This window comes from Melopsittacus undulatus, chromosome 14 (assembly GCF_012275295.1).
Source record: "Melopsittacus undulatus isolate bMelUnd1 chromosome 14, bMelUnd1.mat.Z, whole genome shotgun sequence".
Lineage (NCBI taxonomy): Eukaryota > Metazoa > Chordata > Aves > Psittaciformes > Psittaculidae > Melopsittacus > Melopsittacus undulatus.
Genome location: NC_047540.1, coordinates 3683612 through 3703514, shown reverse-complemented (window position 1 = coordinate 3703514; position 19903 = coordinate 3683612). Strand labels below are relative to the sequence as shown.

Sequence of the window (19903 nt, the reverse complement as noted above, 5' to 3'; positions counted from 1 at the left end):
CCATATGATGAAAGGCTACTTCTCAGTGCCTGCTGTTCATCAACAGCCTTTGCCTATCCCTGAATTCCTCTGCTCCTCTGGGAAGTTCATTTCCCACCAGACTGTCAAATGTCACTGAAGAAGGGTTGGGAACCACTTGGCCTCTTGCGGCTCCAGATGCTCGCTGTGCTCTGACATCAGTAAAGCCCAGCCAGCACCAGCTGGGAGATGTATTGGACCAGTTCTCCACTGGAATGTGACATCCCTGTCAACGGCTGGATGATTTCTGCTTGCACTGAGATTGTAGGGAAGTTGCTGTTTGTCATAGCTGAAATGCATGTGATGGTGCTGTGTTGGACGAATTTGAACCATCAGAGCAGAGGTTTGGCTTGAACTGCTTTTCTGAGGGTGTTTCTCCTGATGTGTTCATCAGAGCTCTGGGGTTTATAAGGGGAGCACATGCAGTGCAGATAGAATTAATGTTTTCCTGCATGGACCACAAAATGTATTGTTGGGGCAGTTTTCTGGCCTGTTGGTGGCACTTTGAGGGAAAGCTTTGTTGGGTGTTTCTGGCTTTTATTGTTACTTAATGCTTTTTAACTTATATTCAGCCACTTCTTTTTGTCCCATACCTAGCTGCTCCTCAGGGAATCCTGTTCCTTCCTGCTCCCCTTTCCTAGCCCTTTCACTCCTACTTATTTGCTTGCTTTCTTCTCTTAACCTGCAGTTCTGTTTAAATGAGTTTGGACTGTTAGAAATCATTACTGAAGCAGAAGCCATAAAAACTCTTGCAGCCTTAGCAGTAAATGCCAGCCCGACCAGCTTTGCTCCTACTGCTCCCGACACTTCTGCTGCCTCTAGCACTGGTTTGGAAGGTGAGCTTTTTGCTGTGGGAGAGAATATTGTTTCTGGAATTGCTTCTAGAAGCAGGTCTGACTGACAGGTGTGTTGTGTGGAGCTCCATGTGCAGCATGGGGGTGAGTCACTGTCTTACCCCCAGTATTTAAGGAGTAGTTTGAGTGTAATTACTGTGTAGTCGTCATGATATCTGGTGCACGCACTGCGCTTGCCTGTGTGCAAGGGAAGTGTGATTGGTTGTAGAAGTGATTGGGACTAGACTGTTGATGAGGTCAAGCGTCCCTCTCGTGCTGAGTTTTAACCCATGTCCTAGGATCTCTTGAGGGGGTGATTCTGGGATGTTGGTCCAGGTTATTCCATAGATGAGTGTGACTTCTACTTGAGCAGAGCTCTGTAAGTCCTCTTGGTTCTTCCAAGTTTTCCCTGTTCTGTCTTTTCCCTGCTTTGAATCACTGGTCCTTGACAGCACAGAGAGAGGCTTTAAGTTGTGATAGGGGCAGGTATGCGTGGAGTCTGTGTGCAGGCAGCCTCTCTGCCCAGTTCCAGCCAGGACCATCTGACATCCATATTCGGCTAGAGGGAGCAATCACATAGAAATGAATAACATCAGTTGTCGTAACAGAATGAGTGCAAGTGCTGGGAGGGAGACTAAGGAAATGGCTTTAAAGAAAAAGCAAAGTGACTCATATCTCAGTGTTCTGGAGTGTGGGGGGTTTGTCTTGTAAAGTGTTTAATGGTGCGTTCAGAACTGGATTGATCAAACCAGTGCACGCAAGCACTGCCACTGAATGCAGAACAGCAATGACGCGTGTGGAGGACCCACTGTGCACAACTGGCACGTCAGGTTGCTTGAGCATCAGCACAGAGCCGATGCCTGGTAATAGGTATCACTGTGTAATTTGCATTAGGAAGAACTCAGATCATAGGAGAAAATAAACATAAATGAGATGCTGGAGTTATTCCTTACATTTTCATGCTTTCATTCAGATGAAAGATTGCCATAGATCCCTTGCTAGATGTAGAAATAATTGTTTCTATTCTCCCATCAGTAATGTGCTGTTTTTAGAGGCTGCCTATGAAGGATATTCCCATGTACAAAGTATATATAAAGGCAGAAGGTTTTCGACTAAACCAACCATATTAAAAGTATTCAAGCAAGATGGACTTGTTTGACATTTGTCTTCTTTCAAGGGAGAGGGTTACTAGGAGTAAAGAACTGTAACAAGATTTGTAGCAGTGCCCTTCTTCTAGCCTTGAGTTTATACCCTCCTTTAGCACCTGTACAAGAGGCAGGTTGCTCCAAACTGAAAACATTACAGATCAAAGCAGCTTCATTCTGCCTCTCAATGGGCTACCAAGGGTCACTTAATGAAGGTTTGCAAGGGACTTTGACAGGACTAATTGCATGAAAGGTGCTTTCATGTAATAGTTGTAATGTAATAGTTGTCTGTCTTTGCTTCTGCAGTGCCCACAAAAGCTGTGCCCTGCTCCAGTTTCCTACCCTGTGAGCCAATGGATTGCTTTGGGAATGGAAAGTTCTGTACTCAGATGGGCTCCCAGCAGCACAGGGACAGGTAAAAAAAAAACAGATTCTTCTTGCTCTGTGTTTGAAAACATTTAAAGAGAACATTGTGTTAGAGGAAAGTGTTGCTGTGAGGAGAATGACATCCTCAGAGCAAGTGTTACCGTGGCAGAGCTGTCAGTGACCTTCCTGTTACCCTCGAGGCTCCCATGCCTGACCAAGGGAAGCTCCTCTCCAGAGCTCCATCCCTGTTTCTTTTCACAGCCTGCAGAAATGCTGGCTGCCTGCTTGATGCCTCAGTTCCCCACCTTACAGATAAGGATGATGTCTTAACTTCCTGTAGAGCTGTAAAAAGGCAGAATTAAAACCCCTTTCAAACTGTGGTGGTGGGAGCTGTGCCAGCACTTTGGAGTGCTTTGAAAAGATACCTGTCTGGCAAATCCTGCACATGGGATTCACTTCTTCAGGTGCTCACTCTCCTAAAGAGGCACAGAGGCACTGGGAATGCTGCAGGACAATTGTTGCACTTTTAATTTGCATTTGTGTTCAATTTTGGATGTTTAGTGATACCAGAGACATTCCAGATGATTGCAGAAACAGGGGAAATAGTAGAAATGTTAATCCCAGCAGTGGCTGTCAGGTGAATGAGGCTGACAGACCTGTCAAACGTCTCAGGAGGAAGAGAAGACTGCTCCTGGAGTCTGAGGATGACGAGGAAAATGCAGATGAGGACGAGGTAAATAAGGCTGCATGTATTTTCTTTAAGGAGAACTGTGAAGAGCTGGGCCAGCTCTCTCAGGTTTCAGTGTGCAATGCAAGCTGAGCTGAGGGAGGGTGTGCTGTGCCCAGGAGATTGGTCTGGGGCTGAGCCTGATTTCCATCAGTAATAAGAATATGTGGTGTGAAGTCTGGGGAGTCAGAAGGGTGGATAGCTTGTGTGAAGTCAGAGTCAGGAGTTCAGACTGTGAGTGTATAGGTGTAGGTATAGCCCTGAGCACCAAGTGTATTTCACAGCAATAAACCCACATGCCTCCAAACTACAGTCCAGGACTATGATACTGATGAAGATCAGTGTCAAACCACAGAGTTTGATTCCCTTTTATTAGGTACTTCCAAGTACACTCACTGCACTACTAGAAACCTGTATTAATGACAGATGAACACAAGTACCTCAGTCCTGACCTGATCTTTTCTTATGCTTCATTAAGCACCTTACTCCCTTTAGGGACTTTTTTGTGCAAGCCTGCACTTGGCTGCCTCGTGTGTAACATCTCAGGCTTGAACCATTTTCTCTCTTTTCACGTATTGCACATGCTTTTGTAATGCAGAGACACTGGGGCAGGTGTTTGTTGGGAATGCAAGCTGGAACTTCTGATGTCATGAGCAGTTGAACTCATCTTGTTGCTCAGCTTTTCCCTGTGCTGTGTATAAGATGTTGTAAAGTCTGTATGTTCTCAGAAGTCCTTGCATTCTGTCTCTTTCCCTTCCTCCTTGTTTGAAACTGCCCCCCTGTCTCTTCTGGGCCATGTTTGGTACGCAGCTTTGCATTTCAGATTGTGTCCTTTTGGGTTTGCTTTGAGAAGCAACAACCCTGGGTGAATTAAACATGAGTTTGAAAACCATGTAGAAGAAATGGGAATGGCAGCGTGGCTTCAGCCTGACCATGTTTTCTGGGATGTTCATCTATGATAGTAGTTACTTGAAGCTTCTGCTTTCCTCAGGGCTTCATAAATGACTTTTTTTGCTGTATCTATTCCCTGGCATAAGACCCTCTGAAAAGAAATGGAGGATTACATTGGTGTTGCTTACACGCGCAGTAAATTCTGCATTGCAGAAAGCAAATCCTGTGCATTGTAATGGAGATTTTGGGCCCTTGCTGCTCTTCAGTAGCCACATTGAAATGAACCTTAGTAGCATATATAAAATAATTTGTAAAGCACTTTGGGATGCTGCAGGATCAAAGTTATGTATGTAACATACCCTACTAATGTTCTTGCAGGGTTATTCAGGAGAAAATAATGGTAGCTAATCCTGTTAGTTACATGTTACATCCTTATTGTACCTGCATTGTGAGATGATCAAAGAGGGAGGAAAAAACAATATTGCTAAACTTGTTTTTAACATATCTGTGTCTAGGAGAAGAATAAATCAAATAATATGAAAAGCCGCAGAAACACTAAACCAATAAAACAAGGTGAGCTAAGCTCATAGTCTCTTTTCTTTAATGTTTATAGATTATTTTGACTAGCTATTATAAAATGAATCATAGTAAACAGGAGAGGAAAGGACAGTAGAGCTCATTTCACATGCAGAATAGCTGATGAGGTACATAACCCTCTTACCACAGCAGTCTTCTGAAGTGTATTAGCAAGAGCATAGCAGATCTTCCTCCATGATGGGCACAGTGCAGAGGAGCTGGAAGGAAACAACCTGATCCAGAGCTCACTGAAGACAACAAGAATCTTTCTTCTTTTGGCTTTAGAGAGCTTCACAGCCAGACTACAAATGCTAAATAGCAAATAAGTTGTGAACAACATGTGATTGATTATAGACTATGGGTTATCTTTATTATATACCTTAAAGGAGTTAGCATATGTAACTGGGGGAGATTTCTAATGTGCATTTAAGATGTAATTTTCTGTGTTATAACCGTGGTCCTGCTAGAATGAATGCAAGCACCTCCCCAGGATGTTGTTTTCATCAGCTGTGTACTGGTAGCTGCTTCTCTAGTAGAAGCACTGTGGTATTAGCAGGTTATAAATATATCTGTGTATATCTGTACCTAAAAATCTTGTGAGCTGAACAAAAATTCACTTGGCTTTTCATTTGTTTTAGGTCTATTTCAGCTGTCATTATATGCCTCTTCTGTTCTGTCTTCTAGTTTATATCTAACCCCTTCTTCCTCTGTGACATCTCAGGAGAAGGAATTCTTTCCCACAGTTTTCAGTTACTCTGTCTTGTCCAAACTTTACAGTGGCAACTCTCCACAGGCAGCTTGCCAGCAATCCGGGTGCCACAATTCATTGGTCCTGGGATATAATAAATGACTTCTTTTATTTAATGAGAAATGAGCACGGTTTCCGCCTGCTGGAATTCATTCCTTGCCTCAAAAGTTGGCTAACACTGCCTCCTTTGGGGTACAGCTGCAAAACAGCATTGGTGTGTGCATGGGAGGAGAAAAAGAGAGGGCAGAGTGGGAGGAATCAGAGAGAAACATTCATTTTTCTCTTTGTGTTTGATTGCTTAGTTGTTCCTGGAAAGAAGAAGGTATGGAACTGGGTTTCCTACTTAGAAGAGGAACGGATGCCAGCTGCTCCCCTAAAACTGTTCAGAGAGGTTGGCAGCTTTTTCAACTCTTCTACTATGTTTCTTCTCAGGCAGCATCGCAGAATTGCTAACACAGTGGAGGTAGAATTAGAGCCTACCCTCAAGCCAGCAGTTACATTTATGAGTTGTTTTGGTGCAGTAAAACCTCCACATGTTTGTTTCCAGCCCTGAAGCACTGTGGAAACAAGCATCTGCCCTGTGAGACTCATCCCAAACCAGGGTGTAAAAGTGCTGGTTGGATCTCACTCCCAAATGAGCAATGACTGTTCTAATCTGCTTTGGGCTGCTCGGGATAAATGGGCTGTTAGGCAACCTCCAGGAAGCATTGGAGAGAGAGAGCTTAATGTCTTTCATGTGTCCTGTGCTTCATCTATGGTTGTGCAACACCTTGTCCAGCTTTCCTCAGTAGAAAACTGCAAGTCAGTGAGTGCTGTGGGTTTTCTGGAACAACTGCGTAACTGGGCTCCAGATCAAACGTGTCTTGTTCCTTGTACCATTAGGAGATGAGAAGTTCCTTTTTGGGGAAGTCTGGACTGCTGGCCTCATGCTGACACAGGCAAAGGGATTTTAGCTTTCCTGGTTCTTGAGTTATGCCAGCCCTCCTACATTGGGTGAATCTGCTGGAAGATTTGTTTGCAGCTGATTGCAGCACCCTCCTGGTTCAGTTCTTTCAAGAGATGAATTAGAATGACAAATAAATGTGAACTATGGTGCTCATGGCATTATTGATCTCTGTACCTGTGCCCGTCTGTTAAAGCAGCAATCAGTTAGTGATGGAATTCTCTACTGAGTTGGAAATTTGAAGCTTTAAGTATACATAATGGCTACTCTCTGTTAGGTTTCATCCTTAGGAATTAAACCTCAATCTTTCTTTCTTTCCCCCATCACAGTATCAGTCATTCCCACAAGGCCGAAATGGATTTAAGGCTGGAATGAAACTGGAAGGGCTGGATCCTGAACACCCCTCTCGGTTTTGCGTTCTCACAGTGGCTGAGGTAGTTGCTCTTCCTGACTTTGATTCCAAAAGTCCATATACATTTAGGCAGGGAAGTCACACTGACCAGGTTCATTCTAAACTGTTTGAAGTGAGGAATGAGTATGGAAGCTGGGAGATGTAAATGAGGAAAAATCAATCTGGCTTTTGGGAAATAAAATGGGATCATAGGTATATCTCTAAATCCAAAAATGAAAGGAGCAATTTGTGTTTAACTTCTGTATGACCCTTTTTGATAACCAGAGCTCCCCTTATTCTAGGTACAAGGGTACCGAATGCGATTACACTTTGATGGTTATCCAGAGTGCTATGACTTCTGGGTTAATGCTGATTCCTCAGACATCCATCCTGTTGGCTGGTGTGAAAAAACAGGTCATAAGCTGCTCCCTCCTAAAGGTATGGAACAACACATAGAATGGTGTGCAAAACCCCATAAATTCTGCTAAGAACTGGTTGTCCTGACTCTTCATGTTTCATTTTTAGTATGATTTCAGTGTGGAAATTGCTCTGAACGGCTCAAAGGGAAGAGGTGGCACTAAGAGAGTGAATCACAAAAGAACAGAGCAGCTTCCTTTTGATATTGCCAAAGATTGATGTTGATAGGCAAATTGGGAGCTATTGGATGAGTGCAGAAAGCAGGGAGTCTCTTTGGGATTCAGAACCTGCTTCTTCCCTGCATTCCATTTCCTAGAAGCATCTGAAGGTTGAGATTCGTGATTGGACTTGAGATGTTTTAGCTGAAATGCATAACCCTGAAGACTGGGGAAGAGCAATGACCATGCGAAGTTCATATCCCACCCAGGTCATTCCCAGTTCTGAAAACTCAACCTGAACCTAACAGGGCTGTGTAAAACAATCTTCTAATCTCTCTTTCTAGGTTTCAAGGAGGGAGAATTTAGTTGGACTTCCTATTTGAAGAACTGCAAAGCTCAAGCAGCTCCAAAAAGCCTTTTTAAGACCCTCAGCACTGTGAGTGATATTGAATATAAGATGTTACAAATAGGTCTGATGCAGAGTGAGTTTTGACCAGAATACTGACATGGTTTCAATGTGCTCACGGCAGAGGTGCAGCCGTGGTACAATCAGATACAAGCTGCTTCCTGCTCTGATTTATTTGGAAGATGGGAAACGAGTACAATTTTTCTTTCTTCCCCCAGGCACTGACTTTCCAGAGTGAGAATTTGTATTTCCCTTCCTCCCCTATACTGGAGGAAAAGATTTACGCTACCATTTAGTCAATATATTACACCAGTCTGTTTTGCTGTGTCTCTACAGTCAAGATATTTGTGTCACTTCCTTCTAATTTAATCATTTCCAAAATAATTTCTGGTTTCCAGCAACATCCTCATGTGCACCATGGGATTCATTATGAGGCTGTGCATTGTGAGCATTTCTCATCCTTCAGCCACTGTTGCTTTCTTTTTGGGTTGTTAGCCTCAGTTCCTGTATAGCACTCTCTCCCATTTTGTGTCACTCAGATGACACGAATTCCATGATCTTATGGATTTTGTGCTGCAGAGTTGATGCTGCAAAGTACTGACTTCAGTAGGATCAGGGCCTAACTGCAGCTCTGCTCTGCTTCCGTTTGTCACCTTTTTGCCTTGAAGATTCTTAACTTTTCCATTAATAAGACAGGACCTGCAATGCTCACACTTATCCTCAGCCAATACTCATCACTGCAAGGCGTGTTCATCTTAGCCTTGGAATCTGTAGTGGTGTTGGGTACCTGGAGATCCTGTTATTCCCAGCTACATCAGCTCTTCCTTAGGAATAACAGCAAGTGTTGCCAGAACACATGGAAATCTTGTCTGTAGCCCTCTTGCTGGTAACTGGCGTGTGTTTTGGTGTGTGGGTTTCGGGGTTACAACCTGCAACAAATGAGTTGATAAGGGTAATTTAAGTGGCCTGACCCAGAATGTGGCTGATGACCCTTTCCTCATGTCCTGTTCCTCAGCCTGTCACCCCCTCTGGTTTTCGTCTGGGAATGAAGCTGGAGGCAGTGGACAAGAAGAACCCGTCACTGATGTGTGTTGCAACCATCACGGACATGGTGGATAACCGCCTGCTGGTTCATTTCGATAACTGGGATGAGAGTTACGACTACTGGTAAAGAGATGCTGTTCCTGATACATACCTATAAGCAGACTGTGGTTTATTTCAGTCTTCCACTAAAGGTAGTATCTAGTATTTTAAGTGTAGTCACTAAAGTTGGAATCTTGAATCACTTTTCAAGCATCTGAGTAATGACTTTGATATTTTACCAAGTGTGCTTTGCCCAGTAGCTTCCCCTGTTACTGGGAAAAGTTTGCTCAGTGCAACACCAGTGAGGTGAGCTCAAACTGCCTGTGAAGGGCTTGAGGTAAGAAGCATTTGAGGGAATGCATCTAGCTGACTTGGGTCAGGTCAGAGAGTGCTCACTTTATCCATTCCTCTGGCAGAGCTAAAGCAAGAGCAAGCTCCACTGGTGATCCCACCTGGAATTAGTAACATCTCCAGGACCAGCAGTGGCTGCTGGCATGTCTCTCTGCAAACTTGGAAGCAGGCAGGACTGACATCAGTGAAAACCATTTCCATTTGCTTCAGCAGAGTTTGGCTAAACCTCTTTGAAAATAACAATGACTGCCAACATTGAGGCTTTTCAGTCCGGCCCTGCACGATGGTTGCTCTGCACCTGAGAATCTTGATCCCCTGCCCTCATGCTGGAGCCAGGTGGAATATTAAGAAATGTTTTCCCTTTTTGGTTCTTGTTTTCCAGCCTACATCAAGGGATTAACTTGCTTTGAACTTGTGAAAGCAACACAGGGCACATACTTATCAAACCAGCACCAGTATCCTCTGTTCTCTCCCTATCTCCTTTTGTCTGTTTGCTTCAGAATAGGGACCTGTTTGGTGGCAAATTTGTCTTTTCATTCTCTGCCATAAATATGTCATGAGAGCTTTGTAACACCCGCGTTTCCATGTGCAGGACTTTAGATCTCTCCCTTTACCATCTGAGCCAGGGAAGCTTTGTTTCCGTGCCATGTTTTGTTTGGAATTTGAAAATTTTAATGGGAAACACAGGCAAACAAAGCTTCAAAGTACAGCTTGGCTGAAAACACACAGGCTTTTGCCTACATCTGAAAGACTGCTTTGGTCCCTTCCTTGGAGCAGATGTAACAAAAGGGGCTGGCTCACAGTGGCCTGTTGCCTCCTTCAGGGACTCAGAAGACCTTAACATGCAATCAGAGTGGGAGCCAGACAAACTACCACTAGGTTTCAGCTAGAGTTAGTGGATTATGTGCAGGTCTTGGCAAAGACCTTACAAATCATTTCCCCTTTTCCACAGTGATGTTTCACTGAGGGATGAGGGTTTAGGTTTTGCTTCCTTTCGTTTTAGCTGGGATGACCTGGGATGATCTCTGTGGCTGGTATAGTCCATGTGTGGGAAGTTTGTTGTTGGTTTTTAAAGTACCAGACAGTTCTCTTTTATAGTTCCCTAGTTTTGGGGGCAGCTTGAATGCTTTGAACACTTGGCATTAGACATTCTGACGAGGTAATGCTTGTCTTCCCCACCCACTGAAAGCATCTGCTAGGCCAGCAAAGGCGTATCAGACAGCATTTGAGATTCTGTTTTTCCTGGTGCTTGGAAATTAACTGGTGCCAACTTTCCCTCTTTGATTCAGGTGTGAAGCTAGCAGCCCATATATCCGTCCTGTTGGCTACTGCCAAGAAACTGGAACCCCACTGACAACACCACCTGGTATGTTGAAAGTGTGACTTATTTCCTGCCTCAGTCAAGTAACCTGCAAGCTTTACCCTCCATATAATTACGTTTGCAAGTTCCAGGCTCCATTCAGTGCTCTTCAGACTGAACAGTTATTTGTCTTTGTTCTTTTTGCCTCTGTGTTTTGTTTTGTTTCATAGCTCTCTCAAGAACTGGGACAGGGGGTTGTGTTTGTAATTGTGTTTGGTTTCAGAAGGGAAAGAACCTTGAAGTATTTGTAGCATTTAAGGTGAGCTGGAAGCAAGAGGACTTGCTGTTAGGATTTCACAGATGGTGTTTGTGGAAATGAAGGAGTAACTGAAGTCACATCTCTTTTCTGCTGCACTGGAATTCAGTAAATGAAGAGAATGTTGGCAAAGGACAGAACGCAGAGGAAAATCAGTGTTTTCAGGCCTTGGGAGTGCTCATTCACCTTAAAAATAACAACTAGAAAACAATGTCTGCTGTTTGCTAAATTTACAGCCCTGGAGCAAGAATTCCTGTGTTAGTAGAGTGGATGGCACAATAACATCCCTCTGTGTTGGAGGAATTAGCCTCTGTGCCTTTGCTGCTGATGCAGAGGGGGTTGTAAACACTTCCTCTTCAGCAGCACCACATCTGCTCCTGCTCCTGGAATGAGCACCAGGGCTGTGGTGTGCAGTTCCTCATCTCCAAGCACAATTGCCTGTGCCCCCAGCACTCTCTGCAGTCAGTTCTGATGTCTCTGTTGAGAGATCTGCGTGCAGCAGTTTGCAGACTGTCTGTAACGCATTTAGTCATTGCACCCTCTGCCAAAAGGGAACAATACTGAGGCTAAAGATTACTGAAATGGGAAGGGGGAAGAAAAGTAGAGCAGTTTCTTAAATGTAGTTGCCAGGGAGAGACATCCACTGTCGTCAGAGCAGCACATCCACGTGGATGTCTGATATTATGGTAACACTGATGGAGCCTTTTATCTCCAGACTCCAGGTTTCCTCAGCTATGGGTGAGTAGGTAGTAGGACAGGAGACGTTTCTACAATCTCGTGGGCACTCGAACGTAGAGTAGTTAAGAAACAAGGAAATGAATCAGGTGATGCCATTGCACATCCCAGAACCCTCTCACCAGCAGCTTTCTCTAGCAAATAAGGGTTGATAAAGTTGTGCACACATGAACTCTTCAGGTTTTTCAGGTCAGGGTTAAAGCCCTGTGGGGAAGCTTGCCCTACGTGCTGTGTACCAACAGACCAGTTTTCAGTGCCATCCGTTGTAAGTGCTAAATTAACCCAATAACCATGTGTTGCACAGCTGCCTTTCTGTTGTTTGTAACAATAAACCTGTGGGTTTTCTTACTTAAATAGTAATTCTCTGGTTTTTCCAGGATACAAGGATTCCAAAGCCTTCTCATGGGAGAGATACTTGGAAGAAACGAATGCCCAGGCAGCCCCAGCAAGAGCATTCAAACTGGTTGGTGAATCTCTTTCTTTGGAAGGTGGGGGAAGCTGCTGTTATCGACCCTTTGCTGCAAGGTGCTTTAGTTGATGGGGGCTCACCATGGCTGTGCCAAAAGGTTTTTTCCTTTACTTTAAGCCTGAGTTGAAGATCATCTCTCAGTGCTGCTTAAACAGCACACACAGCCATGGAAAGCTGTCTTAGAGAAGAGTTTTGACTGAACAGCTTCAGTTGCTCCATCAGCAGGTTTAAGGGAAGAGCCTTCAGTCCACACAGATAGCTGGCAGAGGTATGTGTGAAGGGCAGTACCTTGCTTCAGAGAGGGCAGAGAGAGGAGTCTTCTGCTTGAGGCCTGACTGGGTGATCTCCTAGGTAACACCTGAGCAGGACTGGTGCTGGTTGAACTGGTTCCAGACTCTCCTTTCATGGGGGGTCAGAAGTGGGTATCACTGGCCTGCATTTAAATGCAGAGATGGTTCTCTCAAGGTTTTGTTTCTTACCTTGGAGCTCAGTGCATTTAGCTGGAAGCTCACTGTGAGCAGAAACAAACCAAAATCCTTTAAAATAACTTCATTTTAAACACCATACCTTAAAGTTGATGATTTGTTTTCCTTAGCAGCTTCTTGCTCACCTTTGCAATGTGTGTAATAACTTTGCTGTGCCAACATGACGCTGGACTTGATTCCTTTCCATGAAGAGTTGCAGGTTAATACCTGCTGCCCTCCTGTATATTTTGTTGGTCAGCATTTTGGGACTGAGGAGGAAAAGCAATCAGGGAGGCCTCAGATAAGGGAGGTAAAAATCCAGCCAGACAAGGTTGATAATAGCTAGTTTTCAGCAGGTGTCCATTTGAAGTTGAAGGTTGCAAGGTGGAAGTAGAGAGAGGCTGGTTTTGCCTCTTTAGAGGGCTGAAAGGCCACAGCTGGAGTTATCTGCAGCACAGCTGAACCGCAGACATTCTTTGGATTAAGGTTTTCCAGTGCTGGACAGACAGCATCTTTGATTGTGCAGTGCAGTATGCGAAGGAGCACGTTGGGGCCAGTGGGCAGGGTACTGAGTGAAGCTTGTCACTGGGGCATGTTTGTTACTCCTAGGGGTAGGCTCAGCCTTTTCCTGAGGTAAAATCCCAACAGTGCTGGAAACCAAGCATCTTCAGAATACAAGAGCAAAAGAATGCAGCAATGGGGCTGCTACGCAATAGGGGAACAATAGAAGTCATTTTGTAGAGACAAATATTTTGGAAAGGTAATAAAAGTCAGTATGAGAGCTGGGCTGGTTCAGCCTGGAGAAGAGAAGAGAAGGCTCAAGGGAGACCTTTGAACAGCTTCAGTGCCTAAAGGGGTTGCAAGAAACCTAGTGAGGGGCTTGGGACAAGGGCCTGTAGGGACAGGCCAAGGGGAATGGCTTGAACCTGCCCGAGGGGAGACTGAGCTGAGCTCTTAGGCAGAAGCTGTTCCCTGTGAGGGTGCTGAGGCGCTGGCACAGGGTGCCCAGAGAAGCTGTGGCTGCCCCATCCCTGGCAGTGCTCAAGGCCAGGTTGGACACAGGGGCTTGGAGCAGCTGCTCCAGTGGAAGGGTCTCTGCCTGTGGTTTGAGCTGGATGACCTTAAATCCCTTCAACCCAAACCACTCTGAGATTATGTGATACAAAAAGCAAGAGTGAAGTACAACCATCTTAAAACTCCCAATCAGAATTCCTCAGAAATGTCTCATTGTGGCTTTCTTGCCTCAGGTTTTCAGAATATAAGATAGGTTAAGAAATGTCACCTGAAGATGACAGGAGCTTTGCTCAGGAGCCTTTGCACCCTTTTTGGATTCTTCCAAAGTCAAATGTCTTCCCAAGGGGGAATGCAACCGCCTTGTCTGCCTCTTGTCCTGCAAGACATCTCTGCAGCCATTGTTTTGCTCCTTCAGGTATCTGGCTTCGAGAGCATAGCAAAAGGGCCATTTCTGGCTCTGATGAAACTCAGGAATATAAATTAGCATCCAAGACTCTGTTTTGAAGATGTGACACACACAAAAAGGCAGTTGATATATCAACAGTTAATAGAACTCTTTCAAGATCAAACCTCATTATTTTCCTGGCTTGGTTGGTCTGAAGTGCAAATACATGGCACAGTTATCGATTTTCTTTTATTATTATTATTATTCCAGCTAGCAATTACAGGAAATCAGTACATAAAAATACAGGTTGAGAGCCAGAACAGGCATTTCTCACTGAATTAGTTTTGAACAGGTTTAAAGAGCTATTTTACGTCATCTGGAGATGCTGATCATCAGTCCAAATAGCAGATCTTGTGTCTGGGTTTCTGCCTTCTCCCCTACCCAGAGCCATAGGACGAGACGGCTTCATTGTGAGCATCACTGTTTCATTCCATGGGCTGTCAATTCAAAAGCATTCATAAGATATTGCCAGAAGGCAGCAAGACTTAAATAAATAGGCTGGCTCATCTTCAGGGCAGGATTTTGTTCTGCTGCACTCAGACTCCTCAAGGAAGACAGACAAGGTTGGCTGGGTTCAAGAAGACAGTCTTCAAGCTAAAAGCAGTTTAGATTGCCTGGCTTTCTGTGTGTCATGTGCCTGAAAGCCTCTGGTTAAATGTCTGCATCCAGGTGAAAAGACTAAAGAGAAAGGAGGTTTGGAGCCTCTTATCCCCTTGGCTCAGAAGTGGACCTAATTCCCTGCCCCCAGCACTAGGAAGAGTAAGGAAGATTAGGAGGGAAGAATGATTATAATCATCTTTTCATTAACCTGGTCTGGTTCAAAGACACGATTGATCATCTCTTGCTAAAATCCTGACCTTAATGTGCAAGAGTGAAGAAGGACGTGTTTGGAATGAGCATCCAGTGCTGCACACCCCCAGCTGAGGAGGTCAGAGCAGGAATTGCAATCAGGCAATTCAAGATAAATGGAAGGATTGGTAAATGCTGCCTGTTACTGAGAGGTGACATCTGTAGGTGCTGCAAGGGGCACACATCAGGTCAGAGGCCATGGTGGAGGTTTTACAGAGCCCTTTGGCTGCTGGGGTTTGAGGGAAGGGGCAGGTCAGGAACTGCAGCTGCTCTCAAGTCCCAGCACCACAGTTCTCAGCAGTCGCTGATAAGAAGCAGATGCAGTTGTCATAAGAAGTAGATGAAAACCTGCTTAATGAAGTGACAGACCAAGGGGAATGGCTTTAACCTGCCAGAGGGGAGACTGAGATGAGCTCTTAGGCAGCAGTTCTTCCCTGTGAGGGTGCTGAGGCGCTGGCACAGGGTGCCCAAAGAAGCTGTGCACCTCTGAAGCAGTCTGCTGGTGAGATCAGGGGCTGAAGCTGCAGAGGGGTTGGAGTGATAGATGTAAACTTCAGCACATTTCATTCTGAGCAGGTAAGGAGCTCTGAAGGCCCAGACTTAGCATTCTGCTTACATGCTCTCTTTCAGCGGCCTGCTCACGGATTCCAAGTTAATATGAAGTTAGAGGCTGTGGACAGAAGAAATCCCATTTTGATAAGAGTAGCAACAATTGTTGACAAAGACGACCATCGCATTAAGGTATGACCTTGCTTCGAAATGCAGAGCCTTTGTCCTGAGGAATATAGTGATTGACAGCCTAGAAGAAATACCCATTTGGTCTCAGAAGCAGTAAGCAAATGCCTTGCAGATGATGCAGGCCACAGGCCTGCCCAGCTGGAAATGATTTCTGTTGTTTTGCCCTGTTGAAATTGAATTGCCTGGTATTGTTAGTTACTGCTTTAACGTAACTATTCTGAAATAGCATTTGACAGCATGATTTGACATCTTTTAGCAGTGTCTGTGTGAGTGAAGGCAGCATTCATGTTCTGCTGATGGGAAGCTACCTGACAGATTTTTCCTAGCATACTTCAAGGAAAACCCAAACCAAGTTGAAGCCTGGTACATGTGGGAAGCAGCTTCATCCTCCAGTGTGAATTTGCTACATAAATGGATTTGAACTAATTCTTTGCATGTAATTATATTGCCATAAATGTGCATTGTGCTTTGGCTTCTGAGAAATTCAAGGATGAGCCAGCTAAAGTGGAGGCTGCACTGATAGGGGCTCCTCAGCCACAGGTCTCCTTCCTAAAAGATGATTATGTGCTCAGGAGTGGAGTTTGCTCCCCGTTAGCCATCAAGCCAAGGGGAATGGCTTGAACCTGCCCAAGGGGAGACTGAGCTGAGCTCTTAGGCAGAAGCTGTTCCCTGTGAGGGTGCTGAGGCTCTGGCACAGGGTGCCCAGAGAAGCTGTGGCTGCCCCATCCCTGGCAGTGCTCAAGGCCAGGTTGGACACAGGGGCTTGGAGCAGCTGCTCCAGTGGAAGGGGTCCCTGCCCGTGGCAGGGGTTGGAGCTGGAGGAGCTTTAAGGTCCTTCCAACACAAACCAGCTGGGATTCTGTTACTTCTTCACCCAGCAGAAAATCCTAGCTTGTTCCCTGTACCGCCCACCAAACTTGTTGGATTTTATGGTGCTTTGGGAGTCTTGGAAAACAAGACAAATAAAGCAATTGCATTTGCTTAGGTTTGGTCTCTGAGTGTGGAATGTGCTGGAGTACCCGGTGGTCTCTGCTTTCTTGCATTCCCTGTGATTTGAGTGTGCCCCCAGAGTCTGGGTGTTGTGTAATACATACATGCAGGATGAGGAAGAGAGCTGGTTACACTGAGCACAAAGAACCATTGTGCTGGGCTGAAAGATTGAATGAATCAGCCCCAAGCCCAGCAAGGTGAAACAAAGGGGGAAGTTAAAATAAAAGCTGAGTCATGTCCTTAACTGTGTCTCACTGAGGCTGTGCTTCTTTTAGATACATTTTGATGGCTGGGACCATCATTACGATTTCTGGGTCGATGCAGACAGCCCTGATGTCCATCCAGTCGGCTGGTGTGCAAAAACTGGACATGCTTTGCAAGTGCCTCTAGGTAAAGCAGATGATCTCATCTTGTTACGTTGACTCTTTTCCTCAGTGCAGTCTGCTCCTCAGATGCAGGAGCAGAGACATCTCTTTGACTGCTTTCTTCTCTTCCCCAGGAGCTGTTGATCAAGTGGGAGCAGTGGGACAAGCGTGTCCTACTCCAGGCTGCCACGGGATCGGCCATGTGAGGGGACCACGCTATGGAACACATTATACGTATGTACTGGGGTTCTTGAAAGGATTCTGCCTGCTGTCCATGCGAACAGTGCAGCAACAAGCACCTGCACTGCAATTACCTCAGGGTGTTTAGTCTGGAGAGAGTTGTTACTGTAATTGCAGCTCCCTCTTGTGTCTAAAGGTGTTGTTTCACCCTCGTTCTGTTCACACCAGTATAATCATTACACCTGTAGTGCAATCCAACATAGATTCACTCCAGTTCTGACATTCCAGCATTCCTGAAAGATTATTTGTGTAAACCAGTATACCCAGGAACAGCATGCAAGGAAACAAAAAGGGAGAGTGTGGGTTGATTATTAAAGTACAGGAGTGAGGAGAGCTAGCTCATGTTTTGTACTCTGGCTTTTGATTTCTTATGTGCTCTTGGCAAAGGAAGCTTGTTCTTGATTAAACTATATCAGAGAGCAAGAAAACCATCTCAGATGGGAGGTCTGAAGATCTAGCAGTATATAATGTGGCAAAGGGCTTTGAATTTTTCAGAGTGGAAGTTGCAGGAGTCTTTTGTTTCATGAATTACTGTTCAGACAAGCAGGTTACAGAGGAAGAGCTGCTCTTTGCTCTTGTTCTTTGAGGTGACTCTTTAATAACAAGACTTTGGTTTCTAATTCTGCCATGCTTTCCTGCACCTAAACCTGGGTAATAACATCTCCCTGAGTGTACCTGCTCTCACTTTTCCTGGGTCTGTTGCTGGAGATGTCTGCCTGAGGCTGGGGAGATTTAAATGACTTACAAACATGCAGCATCATCATCTCTCTCTTCTCTCTCTCTTCTTTAACACAGGTTAGTTGGCTGCCCATATTCGGAGGTGAACCTCAACAGAGAAAACTTGTTGCAGGACCGCCTGAGTGGGGAGAGACCTTCCCCCAGCAGCAGCATGCCAAAAGCCAAGGGACCAGAGACTCCTGCCCCATTTCTCTTGGGAGCAGGAGAGTCTTCTCAGGAGGACTCTCCACAGTCCCGGTGAGCTGAACCCTTCACATGGGCAGGTGCTGGGGAGCAAAACCATTTCACAAGGCTGAAAACCACAGGAACTGGCAGAGAAGCAGCAGAGCATTGAGTTCATCTGTCTGTAATATTGACCCGTGCCCCAGACACTCTTAACCCAGAGCAGTGCACTTTCATACCCTCATATGCCTTAATAGGTTTCTTGATTCCTTAATCCTGCTGCTCTGGGCACATTCCAACAAAGGAAATTGCATTCTGTCTCCATAAATTTTTCCTTGCTGTTTCAATTTAAAAGATACTCTTTTTCCTTTGCTTCCTTGTCCTAAAACTGTCAAGCAAGGTTATGTTGCACTATTACACTGTGACTGCAGTCCACCCCGGAGCCTGCTGCATTGCACTGCTGTATATGTATACTTGGCATACAAGTTGAACTCCTTCAGATACTTTATTTTCTTACATGAAAACCTTGGAATTGAGTAGCATTGAAGCAAGCTGTGTGTTAAGTTCTTGGCCTGCAGGAGGCAGTTAGAATACGTTGTGGGTATGAAGGTTTTTATTCTTGTCACCTTTAGTCTGGACAAATCCAGTCTCACTAAGGCAAAGTCCACCACTTCTTTGGAGCTGTGTTGTATAGGAGGGTTTATAAACATTCAAAAGGTTGTTTATTTCCTTAGATTTATGACATTTTCAAGATTTGTTTGGCCAGAAAAAGGGATCTTTCTGTCCCCACCCTGGTACACTATGGCCAGTTTGCCTCCTCCCATCCCAGGGATGTTCAGGAGTCTCCATTTCCTAACTTGAACACCAGAACTCATTTCATTTCAGTGGCACTGTTACCCTGAAGCTCTCCTGGGAGCTTTGGGATTCTCCCAGAATAAATGGCATTCTAAAATTATAATACATTCCTATTCTCCTAAGTATTTTATTTCCTGACAGTGGGAGGTCTGAATTCAGTATGCAGGTAACACCTTACTGCTTGTTCTTAGCTCAGTTTCTGCATCAAACTCAAGTCATGGAGACCCTTAAATGTTACCCAAAGGTATCAAGATTCAGACTCTTAAATCTCTTGATTTCACCAGAGCACACGTTTCAGTGGGTTTCTTGTACCTGCTGGGATCAGAGCCTGTCCTCAGGGGCTGATTTGCTTCACCTAATCTCTCTCAATCCACACTGAAGAGGAGAAAAAGCACTTTGTACTGCACTAGTAATGATGGTGGGGAGAGGAAAGCTGCTACCACTAGGTGGTAGCTGCTGCTCTCACTTGCAGGGAGCAGCCAGTTTTGCTCTCCTGCTGGGAAGGGGAACAGGGGATGTCAGCTGAGCTCCTGTAATTTATGTGTCTTGCCAGAAGATCTGCCCAAGACAGTGAAAAGTCGTGTCAAAGCAGTATTCACAGCCTGTCGGAACAGTCTGAAAGCAATCAAGAGAGAGACTGGGGAGAAGAGGATTCCTTTGCAGACATCAAAGCCAAACAGAAAAAGTAAATAAGAGTTTTGGTATATTTTTGTTCATTAGCAGTTGTGTTTCCTGATGCTAGATATGAAATACAGATGTAAATCATCAAACGGCCCCCATTTGAACAGAGGTTTGCAAATTAGGGGTATAGAATGACATGGTTAATCTCCTCCCTTCCTCCCATTATTTTGGGCCCTCTCTTTCCTGTAGTTAACTCACATCTGATTTCTAGCCATGGATTTAATAGCACAGTCCTTAGTTTGGAGACAGGGGTCAGGGATGGAGTAATGCTATTGCTTATTTTAAGAGGGAAAAGGATTTGGTTTCTGTAAGTCCCATTAGTGCCTGTGCAGAGAAGGAATTAGGTCAATTTGTGTATCTTCTGAAATGTTTTGTAATTGATGCTTTCAGGCTTGGATGCTCACATGCCTATATAAAGTTCCAGCTGGTGAAACAGGAAAGCAATGGGAAAGGTTGGTTCAATTTTCCTTCTTTTTCTGTGTGTGAACT

General features: G+C 44.9%; 1 protein-coding gene across 1 annotated transcript in view; it reads left to right on the top strand.

Moving 5' to 3' along the window:
* The window catches only part of LOC101874964 (lethal(3)malignant brain tumor-like protein 3), a 45514-nt gene that overhangs the window by 11996 nt on the left and 13615 nt on the right, over positions 1-19903 (top strand). Inside the window, exons 2-17 of the mRNA XM_034069271.1 lie at positions 2303-2411; positions 2924-3095; positions 4496-4553; positions 5607-5695; positions 6577-6681; positions 6941-7076; positions 7558-7649; positions 8635-8786; positions 10343-10419; positions 11782-11867; positions 15276-15386; positions 16649-16763; positions 16873-16972; positions 17774-17953; positions 19287-19418; positions 19805-19866. Of these exons, the coding sequence (XP_033925162.1) occupies positions 2350-2411; positions 2924-3095; positions 4496-4553; positions 5607-5695; positions 6577-6681; positions 6941-7076; positions 7558-7649; positions 8635-8786; positions 10343-10419; positions 11782-11867; positions 15276-15386; positions 16649-16763; positions 16873-16972; positions 17774-17953; positions 19287-19418; positions 19805-19866 (1729 nt within the window). The 5' untranslated portion in view covers positions 2303-2349. The remainder of the gene's footprint in view (positions 1-2302; positions 2412-2923; positions 3096-4495; positions 4554-5606; positions 5696-6576; positions 6682-6940; positions 7077-7557; positions 7650-8634; positions 8787-10342; positions 10420-11781; positions 11868-15275; positions 15387-16648; positions 16764-16872; positions 16973-17773; positions 17954-19286; positions 19419-19804; positions 19867-19903) is intronic.